This window comes from Bactrocera tryoni, chromosome 3 (genome assembly GCF_016617805.1).
Source record: "Bactrocera tryoni isolate S06 chromosome 3, CSIRO_BtryS06_freeze2, whole genome shotgun sequence".
Lineage (NCBI taxonomy): Eukaryota > Metazoa > Arthropoda > Insecta > Diptera > Tephritidae > Bactrocera > Bactrocera tryoni.
The window spans coordinates 76,629,980-76,650,847 of record NC_052501.1 but is presented as its reverse complement, the minus strand read 5'-3'; the positions used below and the strand labels follow the sequence as shown (position 1 = coordinate 76,650,847).

At 33.9% G+C, this 20,868-nt stretch overlaps 1 protein-coding gene across 7 annotated transcripts in view; it reads right to left on the bottom strand.

Moving 5' to 3' along the window:
- Positions 1-20,868, bottom strand: part of LOC120770434 — a 295,387-nt gene that overhangs the window by 103,686 nt on the left and 170,833 nt on the right. For all 7 annotated transcript variants that reach the window (XM_040097896.1, XM_040097901.1, XM_040097898.1 and 4 more), the window contains one exon: positions 2,778-2,910. In XM_040097896.1, coding sequence (XP_039953830.1) covers positions 2,778-2,910 — 133 coding nt within the window. The remainder of the gene's footprint in view (positions 1-2,777; positions 2,911-20,868) is intronic.

Genomic DNA, 20,868 nt, shown 5'->3' with positions numbered 1-20,868 from the left:
TTAAAGTTTTTGCTCAGCCACTTGCCATCTGGGCGGCGTACACAAGCTGTGTTGCATAGTGTTGTTGTGTGAAGTTTTTACACTTTGAGTCAACTTATTTGGGAGTAGCAGGAATGCAATTATATTTGCTCAGCTTTAAAATGTATTTATTTTTTATTTTACTGAGGCGTTTTGGATCTACTGTCTTTTGTATGGTTGCCTGAACCCAGAATAGATTCTAAGTGGAAATTAGGATGGCTGGCTCTAGAGTTGTATATCAAGAGATCTCTTGTTTATTCATCAAAAGGAAAATGATGCTTACAGAGACTACTATTTCAGTATATCCTATTAAGAAATTAGTATTTTTTCAGTTGACCTTGTGTCTGCGATCGCTTTACAGACCGCAAGTTGGGTTAGAAAAACATCAAAAAAATGTAAGCTCGGGCTCAATATCAACTTTAAACTTAAACAATCATTCTGTATTTTCATAGAAAATCTATTTAAAAGCGCAAATTAAACCACCATGATCCCGTCGTTTTTGAATATTGCAAATATTCATGTTGTACTCAAGGCTCGAGGGTCCTACACTTGACTGCTTGATTCGGCGAGCTACGTAACCTTTTATTGATAAAGACAAAGGAATATTCATGTCAAAACTGCGAGATGAGCCCGAACTTCTAGTTGCTTAACCCCAGTTGCTTGATGGGGTGCGCTACGAAGCGTCACCTTGACCCCAATAACGGACAGCCGTTCTATTTTTCCAGAGGTCTTGCTATGAATATCGATTTGATTAAACAATCTTCAAAGAAACTTGACTTAACTACGTGCAACTAAGAAAAAGCAAACACTTTCTTTGTAAAGCTTCCGCAATTCATTGTATTACTTATCAAAGCTAGGATAAAGTCAAATCTAGGTCAAAAAAGATAGAATTGAACTTGGCGTTGATATCATAAATCCTTCAAAAGGTAAATAAATTCCATTTTAATGGAAAGTTATCCGACTGCTTCGCAACTGGAAGTCAATTAAGTTATTACTTGTGTTAACGACTGTCTTTCTGGCAATGAGTTTCAGATCGTCAGCATAGACCGAGATAAAACAGGTAACTTTGTGAGGACCAAGAAAGCATCAAAAATAGTTCTTAAAGTAACAGACTGCTTCTGATACTGGATGGCAAGTGAGCTCTAACAACTCAAGTAAAGACAATTGAATTCTTGATGTTATTGTAACGGCAGAAAATATATCCCAAAGTAACTTAAGGTACGCTGCCGAGTTGGAAGTCTTTGGTCAGATAAAAATATGAGTCCTATCTGATCGACCTGACTATCTTGAAAATGATAGTCTGGATCTTTGCTCTCTGGATCTGCTTTGTCAACTTATACACCGTATAAAGAAGCCAGCCGATCTTTATGCTAAGCCTTTTCAGCGCCAGAAGTAAGCAACTTGACTTCTGTTGGCTGCCATGTCACAAGTGCATCGAGCGCAATGAAACAGTGGACGGGATTGCCAAAAATGATGTGCGACTGACATCCGAAAGCATGATCAACATTGGGAAATCCATTGGTTGTCTATATGACAACATTGACAGAAGCATGGTAAAGAAAATCAAAACCCGCTGAATGGTAGATCGGAAATACACAAAATTCCTATTGGCACTCGATAGAAGAGATTGTAGGAACGTGATGCGAATATTAATTGGTTACTCTCTGTAGGCGACACACACCCGCTGATAGATCGAGAAGACTGCAAGAAATGACTAGAGCAGGCCAACAGGGAACAATGCAGCATATCTTGTGCCCTTTGTATCGCATTGACAGAGTCTGTTAAAATTCGCGTCCTAATGAAGACTACTTGGACTTACCAACTGAACTCCATCTGGTATTGCAGAGGACCACACTGGTCTCTGCGTGGCTTATTGGCCTACCACATTAACGTAAGCTAATCTAACCTCTTCAGTTTTTGATAAACTTTCGCTAGTGTGACTGATCTAGTTGAAAACGAGGAATGACGGTCCATAAAATGTGGTCCCAAAAGTATTCAGACTATCACTGTGATTAAGTTGTATTGACTATCCAGAAAATTTATCTAGAAGTGTGGTTCTGCTTCTGCACTATGATTGTTGACCGAACATGGAACTAGTTGAGAGTTTCATTTACCGAAAATTGGAGGCGCTGATTGACTCATGTGTGAACCAAACAGAATTTAAGAGAGTTTTTTATCAAACTTTCTCGGAACTGATTAGCGTTAGGACGAATATACTGGGATGATATTGTGACAAATGTTTGAGTTCATTTCTTTCTTCTGAATTGAATAAGCTTCAATCGGATCACATAATTTGATAACAAACAGAAACCGCTTCTCCACATCGGAATATTCAACATACCCGTGCTGATATTTTCGACTCCTCATCCAATCATATGTGAACCAGAAAAAAACTTAAGCGAATTTTTAATCAAGTTTTCGGGGAACTGATTGGTGTTAGAATGAAACTGACGTTCTCTCTCCAACAAAATCTCATTCCATTGAGGGAAATAAGTACCAATTGGGACCAACAATTTGATAAGTTGACAAAGTTTGGAACAAATTGAAACTCGCTCCTCCACATTAGGACTTTCGTCTTACCTGCGCTGATATTTTCAACTTGGAAGGCAAAAGGCGCACTGCCTCAAAGAAACAGACCCACATTGCTCAGCAGCACCATAAAACATGTGATTTAAGCAAAATAATGCATAAATTCTTCTTTTCTTATTTAACCATTCTTTACAATTAGCATTTCGTATTTTAACTTAATCTTCACTCACCTGTAAATGGGCGTCTTCAGACCCACTTTAAACCAAATTACGAGTGCAACGCGATCCTCCAAAATGGGCGGCGTCACATTACAAGGCAAACGGCCCAATGTGCCTTGGATGGATTCGGACAGTACGGGCGGTCCTGCAAAGAGGCAAAAAACACAAAGGACTTTTAGAAACGTATAAAAATGTGAGATAAATTAACAAAGTGAAAGTCTAACTTAATTACGAAAAAATCCAGCAAAGAGAAGTAACTTTGCCAGCAGCGGCATAAAAGAATTGTAGCGAGAAAAATTTCAAATAATTTACAAAGCTCTTTAAAGGACAAATAACCTGGGGATTCGAAAAACAAATACCGAGTAATTAGCGCTACAAATTACCTGAAGGCAGGCAATTGCGCGTCGGGCGACGGGCACTGGGCGGGGTCAAAGTGTAAGTGGGGAATGCAGTAAAGAGTTGCGCATCTACACATACATACATAGAACGGTAAATGCGTTAAAGGAGTGAGCGAAAGGGATAAATCAAAATGAGGACAAGCACACTCGGCTGGAGTGGGCTGTTTTGTTTTTGCTTTACTCTTTTTTTCTTCTGCTGCAATGAACTAGCTAAATGAAGGCAAGTAGCGCATAGCGGCGCAATTGTCTGTCAGCCGGTTGGATTGTGTATATGTGTGTATGTGCATGTGTGCGTCAGACATCCTTGAGGATTAAACAATGCTAACGCGAGCGTCGACTCGTTGATGCTTACCATCTTATTTTCTTCATTATGTCTTGAAAAATTTTCTAGCATCCTTGCAGCGTTGCAGGCTTAAGCGGCACTAAAGGACTTTTCCGTGACATTTACAAAATTACTTTTAAGCCTTTTCTAACTCCTTTAAGTTAATTCGCACGAGAAACGACTCGTTTTTTTAATTCTTTGGTTTGTTTGGTCAAAGTGCGATTTAGGAAATTTTTTGTGTGCTATGCTTTCCAATCGCAGTGTATGAGGGACAATAAAAATTCGATTGAGGCAGGTTGCCCCTACGTAATTTTATAGAAAATACGAAAAGGAAAAAAAATAGATAAACTAGGGAAATTTTTAAGGGTATGTGGAAAAATTCTGATAAAAATCACTGCTATATATTTTTTTTGTAAGAATAAGGAAAACTTTACTTTTTGTAGAACAAAATTAAGTGTTTTTACTTTAGTCCTTTTTTAATTTCCTGTTTGTAGAATAAAATTAAATATTTTTACTTCAGTCTCTCTTTTAGTTTATTGGGTGTATGTCTTCGCTACATAAATGCGCCTACATGTAGGCTATTTACATTTGGCGTAAAAGAATTCTTTAAAATCGAACAGATTTAATAATGCATAATTATGATACTCCTAGAATCGTTACTATTATAGATTCTAGAAGAAAAGTAAACTGAAATTCCATAATTTTACTTTAATTTTGCTTTAACCATATTAGGTGTGTATCACCACTAAAAGATACGCCTTAATGTAGGCAACATTTTATGCGAAACCTCTTGTTAATAACTCCTAGAGTCAAATTGAGAACTTTCCATGTGTTTGACTTGAGACAAAATAAAAGCACACAGAACTAATCGTCGCGAAATCTTATTTTCATAAAATCTCTAAGTCTTAGGGGTCAAATGCCGTGGTTAGATCTATTGTGCTGTTAACATTAACGTTATAATTTTTTTGTCACAATGAGCCCTCTAAAGACCCAAGCGCTTCGTCAGACAGGTCTCTACCTTTTTAACGAAATGTTTTCCATAACAGTTGACTTGACTAGGATTTCAAAATTACCATCCTCTCTATACTTATCACTTCAATAACAATTTTCTTCTTCTAACAGAAATCGGCCTTAATTGATTGGAATTTATATAATTGTAGATATAAAATTTCAAGTCAAGCAGTTTTGTGAACTCATGTTCTTAGAGGCTACTTAAAAGAGCCCTCGTGATAATTTTTTGAAGCGAGCAAGAGTTTTTAATTGGCAAAATTATTCAAAACCACGCCCAGGACGGCCATCAACATCAACTAATGAACAACGCGACAATAAAATTAAAGGTTTGGTGCTTGAAAATCGACTATTAACAATCAGAGATTTTACTGGCATCTTTGGAATATTAGAAGGAGCAGTGAAAACCATTTTGAAAAATAATTTCGGCCTAAGAAAAGTGAAAGCACGATTGGTTTCAAAATAATTCAATTTTTTCGAATAAAGCGTGGCGTTAACGTCTGCAAAACAATGCTTTATGACCACCAGAGTGTCATAAAAAAGTATTAATACTGGCGCTGAGTCCTAGAGCTATGCTTAAGGACCGGAAGCAGGCTATTTAACGGCCAAATATCGTGGCAACGGCGAGCCGAAGCCGGAAAACCCACTTCGTTTGGATGCGGCCTACTACTGGGGGAATTAGGATCGGATGCATGTGATTTATTTTGCTAATACATGCCTACGTCTAGTCCACATTTCCTTCTAAGTTTTTTTGTACTAAAAATGATAATATCAGACATTAGAAAAATAGCATTTAAAATTAGCTTTAAACCAGCTCAATAGGTTTGTGACTTAGATAAGAAAATGCGCCTAAGTGCAGGCAATAATTCAATACTAAGAATTTATAAAACCTTGCTTGAAAGTTCAAAAAGGTGGCATTTTATAATGGAAGATGTACAATCATTAAAAAGAAGGGCATGATGAGAAAAAAAATTTGAATAATTAAATATTGGTCAGGTTTATTAGATTATTTATCAGTTACTTCTTTCTGTTATAACTATGCCTTCTCTGATACCAATTCTTGCAAATCTATTTTATTTATTATGTCATTCTTCCTTAATTTCCAAGTCATCTGAGATTTTAATGAAAGCACAATTTGGTTAGCAAAATTTAATAAGCGAACTTGAAATTATTCGATTCAACACTACACTTTACACCAGTACATATATCCTTGTTCTTTTCCAACAACTTGCCCTTCTAATAATTTATGTGTATGTATGTGTTTACAGCACGTTGTTTACGCCCTCGCATCTGCAGTTGACGTTGTTATTTTGATTGCCAGCGTTCAAATGGCAAATTTTTAATTTAATTAGGTCGCGGTTGATGAAGCGTCCAAATAGAGTTCATTAACGCCGCAAAATGACAACAACAATTGGTAGCAAAATACGCGCTAATCAAATTGGGAATTTTGAAAAGCATTTTGAAAGGAAAGGCGCTTGTTTACCCGCGACTTTAATTTGTTTATGCAACAGCTAATTTTGGGCTTTTTGTCAAGGGATTTGTTAGAAAAAAGGGAATTTCTGAAAACAATGTATGATGCTATTTTCTATTTTTCATTTCCAAATATGAGCATCAAAGGTATACTTTAGCAGTAGAATGAACTCTTCTTTTAAGTTAGCTGATTTGAAAAGGTAAAACTGGAGCTGAAGTATATTGTTTCTCATTTGGTATAAGATTAATATGAACAGTAGTTACTTTGTAGAGAGTTAAAGGATTGCAGTGAACGTTTGAGGATGCTTCTTACAGCCAGCGATTTCAATTGAGAAAGAACTCACGAAGAGTTAGACTCCATACATCACTGTTCTTTGGCATATTACAAAGATATTACGTTTGTAATAATCTACATTTTCAAAACTATAATTTGCCCCAAAAACTACAAATACTCTGGAAAAATTACCTAATTTGAAATTTCTGACTAAATGTAGGTTCTTACTTATGCTAGTTGATTTGGTAATTCTTAATTGAGTTCTAAGATCATCACTACTGATCTAGTAATCTTAAAAATTGTTTATATTTAATACCTTTCTAAGAAAAAATTAAGAAGTTTTGGATATTAGTGACCTTTCGAGGATCCTAACCAATCTTGGTTTGATATTTAAGACCTTTTATTGAATCCTCTTAGTCAAATTCTCTTACTTGTATATTGTATTGAGCTAAAAGACCTTGTTTGGTTCTCTCTCAATCAAACTTCCTTTCTGTAGACTGATTTTAAAAAATTATACTTCTTTCTGAAAACCTTCTGACTGTGATGACAAATTAAAAACAGACTGGCGTTACGAGTCCCTTGGTAAATCTGCTTTCCTTTTAATAAAAAAATTGAACTTTTAAAACTTTTGTTTTGACGTTCTGTTTACTAACTTCTTCGGTTGAGATTTACAACATATTTTGATCCCCCTACTAAGTTGGGTTGTAAAAAACATGTTTGAAATACTGGGTGGTGTTTAAAAAGCTATTCGGTCGGTTTTTATACGAACTTTCCTTATTTAACGAGTGTTCAGTAATACTTCTTTCCTTTAATTATTCTCGCTTGCAGCTTAAAACTTTTTTTGGTACTCTCTTAACTGAGCTCTATTAGCTCTGTGTATTTCCATATTGAGATTTAAAACCTAAGTTTGACAAACTTTAATGAGTGGGGTCTCTTACAGAAAGTGGTTCTCTGTCTCTCCGACACCGAAGTCAAGCCTATTATAGTCTATGAAGTGTGTATGTGGTAGAGGGCTCCAGAAAAGGCTTAACTTGCCAAGAAACTCAAGAGCATTCAACTGACAGCACTCATCATTAAATTGGCCGTAGACATTTTCGGAAGATGTATGGCTGTGAAAGTTTCTACCAGACTCAGAGAATCGGGGTTCCTAACAGACCAGGTGTCCGAACACTCGGAAATCCTCACACACTTTGACTTCATACCGGATCAATTGGGTCATGGAGTCGCCAAACCGAATTCTGGCGGCTCCTTTTCTGCTTATATACAGGCGAAGGTGTTGTGGATGAAAAGAGGTCACTGGAGGAGAGGGGCAGAGAGCTTCTTTACAGATGGGTCAAAGCTTGTTGGGAAAGTTGGTGGAGGGGCTTACTGTCTCTATCAACTCCAGCTTCATACTTACTGTCTATTGCAGTGTTTTCCAAGCCGAGGTTGCAGCCTTTATGGTAACAGTAGATTTCCTGCTTCGGAGTGCAGCCTCCTTCAGCGATGTATGATCACTCAGATACCAAATCGGCGATACTAGCCTCAAATTCATTAACAATGCGTTTAGGGTTGGTCAAGGAGTGCCTAACTTCAATATAAATAGCATCGAGTGTTTTCATGATGACTGGTATGGACGCCAGGCTACAGCGGAATCGCCGGGAACTGTAAAGGTGATGAGCTAGCATGGAAAGGCACCTTAGAAACGCTATCGATAGAATGGGAGCGGGTCGGTACTTTTGTATCCCCTTGTGTTCTACTACTAGATAGTTGGGTTTCGCGGAAGCTCGGATAGCGCTGGCTACATTGGTGCATGCGTTGTTGCAAAGGCCTTTTAGCCCAATAGCGATCGCAAGAAATCTAGTGATCTCTTTGCCCTCCGTAAGGCTAGCCTCTCCATAGTTGTAGGGGTTTTAACAATCCATTGCCTTATTAGCGTGCATGCTGTAAGGCTGGGAACTTTACCAGACGCCATCTGCAAGAGGTATATGGAAGAAGATGTGGTGAAAACAACTCAACACTTCCTTCTTGACTGTTTCGCGTTTGGGAGGTCAAGAATCTAACACTTCCGAGCGTATACCTTCAGACATCCCACCGCATTCTTTCCCACACTAAATGGCTGTACAAATTTTTCCTTGCTTCTAAGCATTTTGCTAATTTATAAGTTCGAATACAGGACTTTTTCTTTTCTATGGCTGGACAAAGATCAGCCACCTAACTTATAGTTTTTTGATTTAATCCACCTGACTGAGGTTTAAGACTGGAGTAAATAAGGTTTTAATTGGTTATAGTTTCTTGTAATTATAATATTTGGTAATTATAAATTTTGGTGTGAAAAATTGTTTGATTCTTTCTAAGATGGATTTAATAAAAGTCATTATTCAAACAGTGGATTGAGGTTAAAAAGCTTTTTGGCTGCTTTTTATACCAACTCTCTTTATTTAAGTGGATTTTAACTAGGTTTATATGCAAGATAATACTGGATTGAGAAGAAACATATTTTTGAACCTCTTTTAAATAACATCTACCCTTAACTTTTCACTTTAAAGCAAAATTTATGTAAGGAGTCGGAACTTTTGCATTGAATTCAGTCCTTCGACTTCTCTCTACAATACCAAATACTGCTAAATTATATTATCTAACTGCTAAATTGAGTAAATATTATTATATTCCAGAAATTTGTGTGTGCTTAATATTAAATTCAAGTGTGTTTATTTAATGTATCTACATATGCATGGGTTTCCACACAAATACCACCAAAGAATTTGAGTTTCACTTCCACCTATTTATATGAAAATATTGCTTATTGCCGAAATGCTATCGTTTCATTTTGTGGTTGCACTATAACCGCAGTGAAATTTATGGCTTATAAAATGTGGTTTATGTCAATTTAGGTGCAAATAAACGCATATGAAGGTATTTACATATTACCAGCACTTTGCCAAGTGCAATCAACCAGTATTTGCGCTCAACTATTTATTACACACACTTACTTAACAGCAACGGGACAGCCAAGTAGGGCGGCGGCAGATGCTGTAAGAGAGCCACAAAGTATTTGGTGACATTCACCTACTTTCGGTGTGCACACTATCACATAAAATGTTTATAGTCATAATACACAGGCACTTAACCACACACAAACTTACCAAAGCAATCAGGAAAGTACTGTGCTTATGCGTAAATATATATGTATTTGTATGCAAGTGTGTGCATACATAACCTATAAATTTGCTGTATGAATGGGTGCGCTTTACGCTCTAATAAACACTTTCTTCGAAATAAACTTTTTGTGTTTGACGACGGAAGTATTTGGAGGTGAAAATGTGCTGGTTACTGCACTAGGACGGTTTTGGTTAGAGAGAGACCAGTATAATAGTGCTGTTTAAAGAAGTAGTCTGATTTTGCTTCGTTAGGGAAAAGTAGCGATTTTCTTTTGTAAAGAAATTCACAAGCTAGGCTTTGTGGGGGCTTTAAGAGTACTCCCTAAACTTCAATCAAAAAAAAAGTGTTTCTCTTTTTTTATGAATAAGAGGGAATCTCAAATTGGATAGTCTATCAATTATAGGTACAGGATGCATTGGATCTTTGATTTATTATCAAACCAGTTTTATTACTAGGTTGTGTTAGGTCGTAGGGTTGATCTAAAATCAATGGATCTCATATGGACAAATATTCCTTAAAGTGTGTTACCTCATAGATCGACGAAGCGTTTAAAGCTTACTACAAATTTACTAGGTTCTCCAAAAGTGTGTTTACCGAGATATACTACTCTCATCATCAGGTCTAAGTAACCGGAACGGATCTAGATTTTTATACTGCCAAGGATTGTCAACTCGACACCATTCCTCGAAATTAATGCAGGAATGGTGTCTGCCGCTACAACAACAATAATGTGAGAAGATGAATCGATCTCACCAGACTGAACCCTTTAATAGCTGCGAGAATGACTTTGCTAAATGCAAGTAGTTCGGACAATCTCTTTAGGTTCACTTTGATCCAGAGAGATCTCGCAGTCGCACAAGTTCTGGTTTTTGACAAGCGTCTGCCAATCTCGCTGGAGATTCATCGGTCCAGCGCTATAGCGCAGCATGACATAGAATATCCGACTTGCTTCCAATCGTATTAAATGGGGGTTAGAGTGCTTTCCTTAGCAAACTCTTCGGCTTTGCCGTTTCCAGCGATTTCGCTGTGACTGGGTACCCACAAGTCTAATATGGAAACAACTTGAAACTGTTCCTAATGAACTCATGCACTACTTAACAAGTTTAGAGTACACAGTCAGCGAGCTCAAAGCCGCTGTCAAAGTGAATGCAGGTCACTATAAAGGAGGCTGCACTTCGGAAAAATATACCTAACGCTACTTTGATGGCAGTCACATGTATTTGAAAGACGCTATAGTAGTCTAGTAGTCTGAAAGTAGAGTTTATGGAAGACACCACCTACCGCTTTTCGCATTAACTTCGATTCAGCCATGATCATCTTCTCAAACGGCTTTACCCTGTCCAAAAATCTCTCGCAGTAGTGTAGCAGAGAATAAACCGCCAAGTGAAGCTTCAGTTATGCAGTGGTCTAGACTGTAGGGCATGGAATCCAAGCAGTGGAGAATTTCAAAGTGTCGCTGCCTGGGGTCTCTCATATACCCAATTTCATTACATATGTAAGTCTAATAGCAGGTTTACAACTACTTTTTTCAATTATCCAATTCCTGAGCCCTTAGGCTACTGTTATTTTAAATTAATTAAGAGAACAGAGTCGCCGTACTAGAGAGGCCATATTTATAAAGGTTTCGTCTTATTTGGCACCACAATATTGGTTAAGGAGTTTTTAGGCACTTTTATTTTTGATTAGATTAGACTAGATTTTTGTAGAGACGTGCACATTTGACATATCAGTTATTTTTCTATGGCCAAATTGGTGCTTTCATTACCGACAGAGACCGTTCTTCCAAAACTTCGTTCTTCATTAGCGGAACAGTTTCGACTTAGATCCTACCAAGCCCTTTCAACTCTGTTGAATTTTTCAAAAATTTTTGGAAACAGTCTAGCTTTTGTGAAACCTAGTCAACCAAACAAAAGAAGCTACGAGAGGAAGCTTGATTTATGACAGTAGTAACAATAGTCAGGCATTTTAAGATCACATAGACTTGGAGGGAACCTTCAAGAAGTTCAAAAAGTGTGCTAAATGGAAACCTTCAAGAGACGAGTGATATTATACGAGTAATATTATATATATTTGACAGATCCATTCGTACATTCTCGGGAGCAGCTGTATTTGACTGAAAGTAACCAGTTACACATTACTTTCGAACTAGTCGGTGTTAGATCTGAACTATGAAATTTCTTTCTTCCGCACTCAGTTTTCGTTGACAAATTTTACTGTTCCGTTAAGTACAACAAAAGCTAGGTAGCTGTCACATTCACTGCCTTACACTTGACTACCGCTCAGTTGTTTGTTGTTAGTTTGCACCATTTAATATCTCTTAGTTAAGTTGTGCGCTTGCTGTTGTTGTTTTTTGTTGCTGTTGCTGCTGTTCTGATTTACTTACATTGACATAGACGAAATATTAGTGACTGTGACACTTCAACTTGAACGCAATACATTACAGTTAACCAAGTAATGAGCGCTTAAATGTGTTTCATAACATTGATTGCCTATGTATAAGTGTGCGTATGTGTATGTAATCACGTGCGTATGTTATAATTATGACTATTCAGTATTTTATGCAATCTACGCGTTTACAAAATGCTCTGAAGGGACGCACTGACCGAATAGTTGTTATTAGTTCAACTTACGTTATACCACGTGGTTAAAGTGTTGAGGTTGGGTAGAGAAAAGTTTCAAAAATGGTCAAAATTTGAAGAAAGTGGATATAATTGACTCTGAATTGTCAACATGTAAGGGTTTTGAAACACTATTTGTGTTTTTCAAATAAAAATTTTTGAAAGCTTTGAGCTTTAAGCTTTTTGGGAAGCTCAACATGGACTATATATTGATTATAAAGAACTCTACTAATAATTTATGCTTAAATTATTCAAAAAATAACTATTTTTCCCCATAAATTATCTGAATTTTTCTTCTCTCTCGCATTCGCTTCCAAGCTTTTTTTGCGGCTACGAGCGATAATGTTTAAAACTGCTGAAAAATTGAAAAAATGTGCATATAGTAGCTTCTAAATTGTTATTTTTAATGATTTGTGGCACTAAATTAACCGTTTTTCTACTTAAAATTTTTGGAAAGCTTTGAGCTTTAAGCTCTTTTGCGAGCTAAATATTTTTAAAATATAAGAGCTACCTTAACACCATTACAAGGCATCATTTGTGCATAAATTATTTTTATTTTTTATATATTTTTTTTTTCAATTTTTTCCAGTTCCTCCTTGTTCTCGCATTCCCTACAGGGATACTGCTTATTTCCTTATTCACTATCACCTCACTTGACCGAAAACACTCTTACACTCACTGCATGCTCACACATTTTAAGTCCTGCTAATAACACACATAATTATTAATTTACGCACAACCGCACGCACACACACGTAGACATTTTCCATATCCTGTCTTTGAACTGGAAATTGCACAGCATTTATGTCAACTCATTTTGTGGTCTACTGCTTCACATCTCTGTGTCATAAGCTACTGAATTTGAGCACATACATATATGTATACTTACAAATACTTATGAGCATTAGCTATATATTTGCAATATATGTATATAATTTTGTGGCAACTTATATGACATGATTTTGTGGTTGTTTGTGGCTGATTTTGTCATGCTGCTGCGAATTTCGCAAATTAGAAGTGCTTTTCCATTAAGACCACTGAAGAGCGATGTGTTAATATGTATATGATATGTGTGAAAACGAGTTCAAAGCTACGTATAATTTAATAAGTGCTACGCAGTAATTCATGCAGACTCTGCTTTTGGGAGCGATAATGATTAAATGAATTATAAAAACTACCACATTTTATGTTGACTAGTGTGATTGACTATGTGCAACTATAAATATTTTATAGGATTTGGCACTAGTTTTTCAACATTGACGTGATTATTTTTTGTTTTGTTGACTAGTGTAGTTTGACCAAAACAAGCTAAAAACTGAATTAATTACTTTTATTCTGGATTAAACACTTTACAGAAATTATTTGATGGAGTTAGTTTAAACAAATTTAAAAAATTTCAATTTATGTTAACTAGTGTAATTAGTCACGACACACTTTTAAAAATTCAAATTATTACTTTTATTGTAAATTTGAAAATTTGTATTTATTTTTAATAGAGGAATATACAAAATTTATAAAATTTTGCACTAAACTTGATTCAAAAAAAAATTATTTAAAAAAAAAATTAATTTTAAATAATTATTATTACTCAAAATTACAGTATTTTAAAAAAAATTTTCATTTAGTAATCAAAAATTTGTAACGTTTTTATTTATGTTGACTAGTGTATTAGTCTCAAACCAGTTATAGTAATTTAAATAACCAATTTTATTGAAATAATTACTTTTTTGAAGATTGGAGTATGTTTTTGTTTTAATTTTTAATACAGTAGTTACAAAACTTACATAATTTTGAACTTATGTTGACTAGTTTAATGGGCCACAAACACTTCTGGAAATTCAAATAACTATTTTTATACAAGTTTAAAGTATTTTAAAAAATTTTAAATAAAGTAGAAAAAACTATAAAATTTTTATTTATGTTGACTAGTGTATTAGTCTCAAACCAGTTGTACATTTTATTCAAACAATTACCAATTACAAATTTTTAATACATTTTGAAGTTAATTTATAAAATTTTAAACTCTTGTTGCCTAGTGTAATGATCTAAAAACACTTTATGTAATGATCTAAAAACAAGATTATAATATTTTTAAAACCTAAAAAAAAATTGAAAAAAGAAAGAAATTTAATTTTTTTATGTTGACTAGTGTACTAGGCTCAAACCAGCTCTAAAATTTAAATAGCTATTTTTTTCAAATAATTACGCTTTGGATGATGAAAGTATTTTTTATAAATTTTTATTAAAAGAGTCAAAAGACTTACATATATACATACATATGTATGTACATATGTACATATGTATATAATTTTGAACTAGTCAACATTAGTAATGGTCCAAAAACACCTTTTAAATTCAAAATATTTCATATAATCAATTTAATACAAGATTATAATGTTTTTAATAGTATTTAAAAATTAAAAAAAAAAATTAACATTTTTCTTATTACTGCTGACTAGTGTATTAGTCTCAAACTAATTTTAGAAATTTCCACAAATAATTTGATTCAAGATTTTTGCACTTTTATACATATTTGAAAAGATTTTTAAATTTTGTTAAAAATTTTCAGCTTTTGTTGACAAGTGTAGTTAGTCTGAAATCACTTCAAAATTTCAAATAACTGTTTTTTTTTTCTAGATTAGGGCATTTTTATAAATTTTTAACCAAATTTTATAAAGTTTTGAATCATATTTCTATATAGTGTTGACTAGTGTAATTAATTCCAAAACACTTTTCGCATCAAAATATTTATTTTAATCAAGTGTAATAGTTTAAACAACATTCTGATAGCGAAAGTTTGATTTTAGTATGTATCAATTTTTAATGTTGACTAGTGTAAATAATTTCAAAACACTTTTGACAAGACAATTATTTATTTTCATCAAATATTATAATATTTCAAACAACATACTGATAGTGGAAGTTCGATTTTAGTATGTATGAATTTTAATGTTGACTAGTGTGATTAGTGCAAAAGCAAGCCTATTACAGCTTTAGTAATATTTTCATACAAAATTTAACTATTTTGCATAAAAACTTAGCACAGAGTGTTAGAATGCTCTCCATACCATTTTTGCTGATTACACTATTTAACAACTCTAATAGTCTGCTGAGCACTCAAACAAGTCTTTAATTTTTCATTATTATTAATTTAATTTATTAATTAATATTTAATTCAGGATCCTCTCATTCTCATTCTTATTTACATATACAGATAATGCAGCATCAATATTTTTTTATATGCGCAGTCAATTTTTTTTTTTAATTTTTAGTGTAATAAAGCATATGTTGACTGGTGTAATCTGTGCTGACACCCAAACACCCAAGCCGCATTTAAAGCAATTTTTTTCCTTAACATCAAACAACTAATTTCTAATTTTGTCGATATTCTTTACGCACAAATTTTTGTTGTATTTATTACAACAACAATTTTTTCTTCTTGTAGTTAGCTCATAATTACGACTAACTAAACAAATTGTGTAGGCTCATTAAGGTGGGCGAGTCGAAACTGTCACAACAAATGGCAAAATATAGAAATTACGTAAATACAACAACAACAAAAGAAAACAAATAACACGAAAAAGCACGAAATCGAATACAGGACTCAGCATTTTATGCGTATATGCGCCACAAATGGCATAAATATCGACAACAGCGTGGAACAAAAAGACCGACTTGCCAAACGAATTCGATATTTCGACTGTCATAAACTAAACGAGGCATACACACACTACAACTAAATGTGTTTAAACACTAATTGCACACAATTGAAACGAACAAATCCAAATGCGCACGAACGAGCGAATTTCCAGCGTTTTGGCTCCTATTAACTAGCGAGGAAAAGCAAGCGCGGAAATTGGGTTGGCAGCCAAACAAAATTGTGGGCAAGGCATGATTTTATATGCCGAATTTGAAAGTTTAAAATATGTAAATTGCCAGAGGCTACTCAGCGATGGCTAACAGTAATCATGATGTAGGCTGTCAAGAGCAGGCACGCACACATACAAATTTACATACTTGTATATACATATACATAGAGATATTTATATGTCAGCGATTTGCTGTAATTTATGTGTATGTGAGGTAGTACTTATACGTAAGATTGTATGCAGATTCTAGGTGTATATGTGCTTATGTGTGCTTGCGCCAACGCCATCATTTGTTCAATGGTTAAATGAAAGCATTAGCGAAGCATTTAATTATCGCAATTAGCTAATTACAGAGACAGCTAACGTGAGCGCCGAACACAAGCACATACAAACACAGAAAAACCGTTATACATACAGACATATACATGTGTATATGTGTGTACATGTAGGCAGCGGTAGATTGTAGTTAATTTAAACGCTTTTAATTGAAGGAAATGCGTTGAAATTTGTGGTTGGCAACTCAACTTGCCTGGTACACTCAATTTGAGCGCTTTTCTCCAGCGCACACTAGCTAGCAGTGACATGTGAAATGTCAGCGAAAATGTGTGGAAATGTTAAAATTTGCCTTCATATTGTGTGTGCCACAAAATTTTCATCCATTTGTGTGTGAAAAAAGTAAACAATAGCTGGTTAAGCCTGTTTGTACCCTTTTCAGCCGTCACGGCGTATACGTAACTTGCAAGTAATTGTTATTAAGCGCCTATTTTCGCGCATACATATAAACTTATAACGGTTTTGTGCATGAAACTATTAATTCCTATTAATTTGTTGTGCGCAAATGCTTTAACAGTTAATTAATTGCGTTTAATTTGGCTGCTTTGTTAGCTGCAATTGCTGGAATTGAAGTAAAGTTCTTCAACTTTGTTTAGTTGGAAAAAGTTGAACAAAATATTAGGCAAATTGTTAAAAGAGTGAGAAAAAAAATTGAAGAAATAAGAAGAAGAAAAGAAGAAGTTGAGTAATGCCTTACCAATTGATGACAGCATCTTCTTAATTTAATTACTTATAATTTGTATTATCAAGTCAGATGTATTTAATCGGCCAGTTTGTATGGCAGCTATATGCTGTAGTTACTGGAACAGATTAATTTTTTCGGTAATTGAACAGTTGCTTTTAAGAATAAACTGTGTCAAATTTCGTGAAGTTAACTCATTAAGTGAAAAAGTTCTCCATATAAGCATTTACTTTTGATCGTTCAGTTTGTATGGCAGCTACATGCTATAGAGGTGCGATATAAACAATTTCTTCGGAAATTACACCGTTGCCTTAGTTAAAAATCCATTTCAATTTTTTTCAAAATATCTCGTCAAATAAAAAAGTTTTTTTCTACAAGCACTTGATTTCGATCAATCAGTTTGTATGACAGCTATATGCTATAAATATCAGATCTAAATAGTTTCTGCCTATATTGCACCATTGGTTTGGATAAGAGCCTATGCAAAATTTCTTGAATATATCTCGAGAAATAAGAAAGTTTTCCATACAAGCACTTGAATTCGATAGTTCAGTTTACCTAAAAACTAAATGGCATAGTGGTCCGTTGACGGCGATTGAGCCAAATGAGCTTTTGTGTGGAGAGAAAAAGACATATGCAAAATTTCATTTGGATAGCCCAAAAACTGAAATACTTGTTTGCATATTTCGTGGCATATCAATCATGTAGATGATACATATAATTTACAGAGTATCCGATGTTTCCGTCTGTGTGATATACATACATGGTGCAGTCGAATTAAAATTCGAATTTCAGTTTCAATTGAACTAAAATTTCCATTAATTTTCAATAGAAGACAAGTTTTTCGTTGATTTTTGGAGTATAATAAATATTTTTTCCCAGAGTTCAGCATTTTCTTTATCTATGACCAATAAAAGGCGCTTTCTGATCTAGTTTTATTCTCAGTCGAACATTATAAAATATTTTAGCATATTAAATTAGATGAAAAACAATTATTCGATACAAAAGGAACCTGTTCTGTGAAAACATTTGAATTTTTTTATATACAAAATCATTACTGAGCACCACGCGCCCAATAATCTTCCCATAACATTAGTACATCCTGTTTGCATATGACTTGACGATCTTACATTTATTCTTAATCCTTCATTTTGTCGGTCTTTTCACTTATTGCGCTTGTATTCTTCTTATGCTGTCTCTGTCTCTCTTTGATCTATATATAAATTACATTATTTCTTAGTTTACCTATATATATTTCGCTCTATCACTCTTTCAGCTTTACCTTATGAATCTATGAGCTATTTCCAATGCATCGCATGCTATTCATTTTCTTAATATATCTGTTTCAGTTGATCATATATCTAGTATCTCCTGCTATCCCTCTTTCATTTGCCGCTCAGTCTCTGTTTTATTGTAGAATTGACTTTTTCTCTATATCCATTACAGTCTATCTCTCAGTCAATATATAATTCCCTCTATTCCTCCCTCATTCTCTGAATTGTTACTCTACTTAAAGTGCAAAACAACGTACCATAAGAAAATCGAAAATCACTATCAGATATAATAACCAATATATAACCTTTTTATAACCAAAACCAAACCAAATTTCGTTTCAATATTAGTGTTTGGTAACCAATATATAAGAATTTAATAACCAAAACTCAAATTACGTTTCAATATGAAAGGTTTCTATTATAACATTTTTCCATCGCCTGTAAATTTATGAAAAATGATATTACGTTATTTTGCATTTAAGGTGACGTTATAGCCTTTACACTGTTCTCTAACTTCCATCGGCGATTATTACAGCAAAAATCTAAATCAATACTAGTATTTATAGCTCTCCTTCAAATTTTTTGCCTTTAATGTTACTTTTACACTCCTCTCTCACTATACTGAATGCTTTTACCAGCTCTCCATTTGCACTTAACCTCAAAATATTAATTTCGTCTAACTAATTGGCCTGGCATTTGCCTAAGTTAATCACATTTTTATGTTAATACCAACAAATTAATATGAAGAAACGCTTTGGTGGGCCAATAGCTGGAGCGCTTTCATCTTAGTATTGCTTTGATTATGCTCAGTCAGCTGAATGCGAGTATTAATTATTGCAGCTGTTACATTATACTTGCCATAATTATGCGATAGAAATGTTACGCAAGCATGTGTGTATGCGTAAGTGTGCCGTTATAAAATGTCTTAATTCGCTGCCACGTGTGATTTTTCCATTTATATGCGCATTAGTTAGGTATTTAAATAATATATGCACTGCTATATATATTAATATGTATATGCTATACGATATACACACATATACATACACACATACATATGTATTTATATTAGAAATTAGCGAATAGCTCTGCAGCTTGTTTTCGTAATTACATTCGTATATCGTTCATTTCGATTTGTAATTAACGTTTGGTAATGCAACAGCAATGCACTTGTGTGTGTGTATGCATATAAATATGTAAATATATGCATATACATATGTAGTTGTGCATTCAGCATGCGCGCTAGTCTAAAACTAATTACTAGCTCTGTTGCATATTTATCCGTTATTAATTGGAAATTATGCGCGAATTGTGATTGCTAATTAATTGCTGCTTTGCTAGTGCCGGCGCCGGTGTTAAAGCAATTACTTAAGGGCCATACCGTCCAATATCCACAGATATACATACATTTGTACATAAGTATGTATATACATGAACTTTGCATGAGTATGTGTGTGCTTTAAAGTTTCGAAAGATTGCTAACAACTCTTCAAGCGAAATATTATTTATTTTTAATAATTTAATATTGTAAATGTTTGAAACCTTAGATTCGAGCCAAAAGAGTAATGAGCGCTAACTACGAGGGTTGTTCGATTAATGCGTAATCATAACAAAAAATATATTTGATTTTAATGACAAGTATTTCTTTAAAATATTTTTAAAACCTTATGCCACCAATTATAAGTTATGTTATGTTACGTTATGTCATATGATATTACGTTATATTATGGAACCATCCACAAGTTATAGTAAGTCAGTTAAGTTATGTTACGTTACGTTATACAACCATGATATTATGCTATGTTATGTTCCGCTACGTTATGTGAAATCATTTGATGTTATGTTATGTAACCATTAATAAGTTGTAGTAAGTTGAATTAAGTTAATTAAAGTAAAGTTAGGTTAAGTTAAGATAAGTAAAGTAAAGTTAAGTTAAGATAAGTTAAGTTAAGTTATGTTATGTTATGTTAAGTTATGTTATGTTACGTTTTGCTAAGTTCTTCCTCTATCCATAAGTTACAGTCAGTTGAGTTAAGTTAAGTTAACTTAAGTTAAGTTATACTAAGTTGAGTTAAGTTAAGTTATTTTATATAATATTATGTTAAGTTATGTTATGTTATGTTATGTTATGTTATGTTATGTTATGTTATGTATGTTACAAGTATGTTATGTTAAGCTATGTTGTGTTCGTTTGGTTACGTTATGTGCTATTATGTCCACAAGTTATAGTAAACTAAGTTATGTTATGTTAGTTTGCGATATTTTAAGATATGTATCTTATGTTGTATTATGTTGTTCTAAGTTAAGTAAAGTTATTTTATGTTTAGTTAGTGTCCACTAAAAACTGTTTTATCAAAGCGAAATCGCAAAAACAAAGGTTAAGTGCACAACGGAACCTTAAAAGCTGCCGAAAATTCTAAATCTCACAATAAAAATGCATAGACTTCTAAATACGCTCTTCATGCCAATATCACAGAGAGCACCAGAACCACTCTTAAAATTATTTAAAAAATTATAAAAAATACATATGTATTTACATATGTTAAAAACCAATAGTGAAGGCTGTAATTTTTATAAGCTCGGCAACCAAAAAGCAGTGCTTAATACAGCTTAGCCAAAAACGCTACCAATTATAAGCTATTATGTGCGTTTTTCATCGCTCTTTATGAGTTTCTCGGTAGCTTACCTTTCTAGAGGATCATCACTGACGTTGT